The sequence below is a fragment of the Orbicella franksi genome, chromosome 3 (assembly GCF_964199315.1).
Source record: "Orbicella franksi chromosome 3, jaOrbFran1.1, whole genome shotgun sequence".
Classification (NCBI taxonomy): Eukaryota; Metazoa; Cnidaria; class Anthozoa; order Scleractinia; family Merulinidae; genus Orbicella; species Orbicella franksi.
The window spans coordinates 34,803,554-34,808,737 of NC_138147.1; the positions used below are offsets into that span (position 1 = coordinate 34,803,554).

Consider the following 5,184-nt stretch of genomic DNA (forward strand, 5'->3'; position numbering starts at 1 on the left):
TTTGACAGGTTTTTTAAGTGAATTAACACTGTCACATGATTTATCCAGGACAACAGAGTCAATAATATAAAAACAATGACGGAAATAAGCCCTCTCCGATGCTTACTTTTCTACTCAGTTTAGCTTTTTTTCTTTCACATAATGAAAATGTCTTTATAATTACCGATGCAGATCAGTTGGTTTTTTTTTGCGCGGTATCCTTGGCGACAACTGCACGAATACGATCCCACTGAGTTCACACAGAGCATGTTCTGGTCACATGAACCGTTGACCGCACACTCGTCAATATCTGCATTAAAAAAAAAAAAAGAAATGTTAGAGATAAGAATAAGAAACCATCAGCCTTGGATGACTAAGGATGTTAGTGTTAGCAGCTGGAGCAGAAGGATGAAGCTGATAACACCTTGGCAACTGTGATTATTCTGAAATAGTATATCTTTGCAAATTGTTGTAAAGACGATATAACTGATAATCCGCAATTTTAGTTCCGTCATGGAGGCGTCATTTCGTTACAAGAACTTTGCGCTCAGATTTTCTTGCACCACCTTCCTTTGGCACTTCCATGGGTTCCTTTCTATTTCGCTTCTCCGCTGACCATTTTTCTTTGATCGGAAATGCGATCGACACGAGAAACGTTGTAGCTATGTGACCGCGCTCTTTATATGACAAAATATCCAGAATTTTAAGACTTGGTACAAAAATTAGTACGATTAACTATGATTGTAATAATTTCAGAATTTGACCTCCACAATTTTGTATAGACTAGTTTTTTACAACTGTTACACTTGCCATAACATTTGCTTTGTTTGGCATCAAAGCTAAAACCTTTCGGGCAAATGCACCGGAACGATCCCACGGTATTTCTACACACTGCCACGTCTCCACAACGCTGCCTCTTTGTGGTGCATTCATCAGTATCTGTAGAAATAAATTGATCTTAATGTAACACACTCTATGATTGGTTAGCTGACAAAGTGTCTGTTTCCATGACATTAACACTCTAGAATGGTCTGAATACGTTGGCATTTTCTATATATAATATAGAAAGCTTGATGTTGTCAAAAATCGTATGGTTTTAGAAATTTGATTTTCGGCTTTGTTAAGATTGTATTAACAGTGAAAACACGGCTGACGTCAAAGGTTATGACGTAACAAAACTAATTTTAAGGCAATAACACTAGAGGGATATTTTTTTATTCCGATTTTCTTCTTTATTTTTGCTTTAGTCATCTGGCACATCACATTTGTAACATAGCTGCATTTGCTGGAACAAAATTACGGCTCAAATTTGGGGATTTTTCTCAAGGGGGGACCCCCATATTTTGCAGAGTTATTTTTCATGATTAAAAATGCCATATTTCATTTAATTTTTGTGATATGGACAAAAATTTTTCAGGTTTCAACTCCCCTTGATGTGCTCTTTCGAGCCCATTGTAAAAAATATTCATATTCAAAACTTCAAAAGTGGTTAAAAACATGACGTCATCACTGCGACGTCACAAATTTGACATTTACTGACATTTTTCACGTAAATATAATTGGTAATAGGTCTCCTGCTCATCTGCCAAGTTTGGCGTAGAAAGAGTCAATAATTTTTAAGCAATGCGAAATAATATGAAATGCCCAAGAACTGACGAAACATTTGGGGGGTGGTTTGGCCCCTACGTGAGGTGGGAATTCCCACTTCAAAATTAAAGGACGAGGTGCTCGTGCGAAATTTTGAAAAGAACTCCTAAGAGGTACCTAGCCCCAACACTAAGCTTTGTGGGCGCGGCTTGAAATGTTTTTCACCCCTAGGGGGTACCAATTCTAAACAACACATTATCTCCTGTCATATTTTTTCGACTCAATACCCTGACAGGTACAGCAAAAGCTCCCGCTGTGGATCTTTTGAGGCTGAACACACTAACAGATACCAGAGCCGCGTTTTTAGCCACCAAAAAGGAACGACGAGCGCCCCCGTCCTTTTCGTATGGGAGTCCGTACCTGGGATATCTCTAGCACAATCAGGGATTACGAGGCTGAGACTATATATAGAAATGTTTTAGGTAAGAAAATAACTCTCGCAAAAGTAAGCTAATGGTTACAAATGCATTGTGGATTGTCTTATTCCAGGAACTGAACAAAGACATTTTCACCAAGACTAACTGGACTTTAAAACTCCTCAGGGTAACAACTCAGGGTTTGGAGCTTGAGCGACTGTTTATTAACATCAACATAGTCTAATCTTTAGAAATTAAAACAAAACATGAACTTAGTTAAATATCTACTAAATCCAACAACACAGCCACTCACCATAGCAGTTCTTTCCATCTTTATCTTTACTCTCGTAACCATCACGACAGTTGCACTTGAATGATCCGAGCTCATTGGTGCACGCAGAGTTTAAACCGCAGATATTTTTCTTTAATTTGCACACATCCTTCTCTGTATCGAAACAAAGCCGATGCTTTAGTTAATAAATTCATGGTGAGAATTTTTAAATCCTGTGTTATTTTTCTTATCTTATTAAATCAGTTGTGGCCATTTGCTGACGTTACTCCAGGACGGCAGCTTTTGAATGCTATTACGTCATTGACACTGTGAATTCGCAGTGTGTAACGTTACCACTCCGTAGATAATAATTTTCCGATCGCTTTCATAGCGATACGAAAACCCCCTTAATAATCTGTCAATACTTAACAACATTGACAAATTTGACATTTTATACTCTTAAGCGGAATTTATTTTCTAGTCCTAGCTTTTTCTTGGGCTTGTATAGGCATGATTTTACCGTTAACTTTTCCATCAATATAATAAAGATAGCCAAAGCCTACTTACCGACACATTGTTTGGCCTGGAAATGATATCCGTCCTTACAGTCACACAGATGTGTACCTTGAAAGTTTTTGCAAAATTGGTTCCGCTTGCAGTCTTTGTCATCTGAGCATGTCTCTAAAGGTTTTTTAACACCAGAAAAAAATAAGCTTTAGCATATTGCCCAGACCCGTTTTACGTTTTGAGGTTAACTAGAGAATTTTACTTTTTTTACTTTTATTCCACTAGAAATCATACATCATCAAATTAAAGAGCAAGTACGCCAAAGGCAATATATAGATTACTTGCTCAAGCTGGAGAACGGAATCTATACAAAGCTCCACTCAGTAGCGTACAAAGAAATGGGGAATCAATCACAAACTATTTTATAAACTGCATTGACTATGTAGCTTTTGTCTAATTCACCTCCTAAAGAACAGTGAACTTAACTTACGTAAGCAAAATGTCAGACCATCTCCACCGTATCCATGGTTACACACACACTTGTAAGAACCAATTGTGTTGGAGCAAGAGGCTTTCTCGTGACACGCCTTGCTATTACTTGAGCATTCATCAATATCTGATGAATAACATAACGAGAAATCTGTCGTTAAAATACCCGTCATCATTTAATTATGTTACACAGCCCCCAGAGGAAAACGTTGAAACGGTTTCTCCTCGGTTACTGTTATTAGTGGTGCGAGTAGAATTAGAGCCTTCGTTTTCCCAAGATTTACTTGTGTAGTGGCTATTTTTTTTGAACAAATTCCTTATCTTTTTGCACTTTATCAGAGTTCGCAGCTGAAAGTTGTAAATATTGTTATGAAGCCATAACAAATTTAGCGAGTATGTGGAATACCTGTAAATTAGCTGGTGTGTCATTCCATTTTGTATAATGTCACACCTGAATAACTAAGCGTATGACATAATAAACTTGTATTGCATTGCATTACATTGCATTGCATTGTATTGTATTGCATTACAGTGCATTGCATTGTATTTATTGTATCGTATTGAGCATTTATACAAGCCATTGTTCAAAAATAAAATGACTGACTTCCCAGCCATTTAACGTTACTATTGAACGTGGAAGTCTGGCACTCACAGTGCGACTACTCCGACCAAAGCCACTCAGCAAATTCTTTGCCAATTGAGCACTGGCATTTTAAATTTTAAAATAGCTATTAATCAAAATGACCACAAATCTGTTGCATTTGTAATGTACAGCTTGATTACATCGATAATTTGTTGGAAAACTATTGTTAACCTCCACGATTTTTATTCGTTAAATTTGTAGAAAATTATGTCGGGCGGCCTAGTTGCACTGTAATTAGTGACGTAGACGTCTGCGATAAATTGCATGGTAAAACTCGGCCTTAAAAAACAGCGGAAAAAGCACACACCGTGTGAAATGAGTCTGCAAGCTTTTACAGTAACATGTCTTATGGCGCCTGAAAGCGGTCGTTGAACTAGTGACGTCGCTTCTGAGGTAGCTTCTGCTAGTGTATGTTACTGCGCATGCTCTAACTAGCTGGGTAGTTAACTGTAATTGTTGAGTGAATGAAGGACTCAAACAAAGAGTGCAGCTTAACTTTACACTTAATTTTCAGGTCTGTTCCGTGACACCATTATACATTTACCTTTGCATTCCTTTCTCGGTCCTGTCAGTTTGTAGCCACCGTCACACTTACAGGAATATGAATCAGGAAGATTCTCACACCTGTAGTTTTCGGGACATACATCGGGCTTTTTACATTCATCCACATCTACATGAAACAGAAATAAAGAAAATATAACAGCTCTTGACAACGGTTCTTTTCACCACCATATTTATGGGTGTTGTTTCTCTTGTTTCTGCTAACTCAAGGAAATTATGTTTTTACTTGAAGAAATTCTCTCTAAAACAATTCATGATATTAACATATAACAACCACGCCGTATTTTATCACACCTATGGATATCACAAGAGACCAAAAAAAAAAAAAAATAATAATAATACAATAAGTACATTAATTTCGACTGTTACCTAGTAACGGTCCATTGTAGATTTCTACTTCGCGAAATTTAAGAATGGCATTTCTCCTTTTCAAGTCAAGGGTGACAAATCTGGCTTTGGTGTCTTTACGTAACGTTATTGTTTGAACAGAGTCTTTAGTTGGATTATGCAGACTTCCGACAGTTTCGCCTTTGGCAAAGCCTCTCCTAGAAACATCTGTCAACGATAAGCATGTAAAAAGTTACATTCAAGCCTCTCAATACAATTTTTCGGAGATTTAGCTAACTAAGCAAGCATGCGCGAACAGACTGGTTTGCCTTTTAAGTTCTCATTAAGTTTCCGGTGACAAATGAATTATGGCTTTACTTTCCAGGGCGGGGTCGGAGGGGGGG

At 37.6% G+C, this 5,184-nt stretch overlaps 1 protein-coding gene across 1 annotated transcript; it reads right to left on the bottom strand.

Annotated features, from left to right (window-relative positions):
- On the bottom strand, nt 1–4,614 carry LOC145482557 (uncharacterized; the record flags this gene model as incomplete). The annotated part of the gene is made up of 5 exons (XM_081461146.1): nt 1–918; nt 2,296–2,427; nt 2,821–2,934; nt 3,242–3,376; nt 4,437–4,614. Coding segments are annotated over 5 exons (795 nt in total), but the record flags the coding sequence as incomplete, so codon positions are not given.
- Nucleotides 4,615–5,184: the final 570 nt, after the last annotated feature.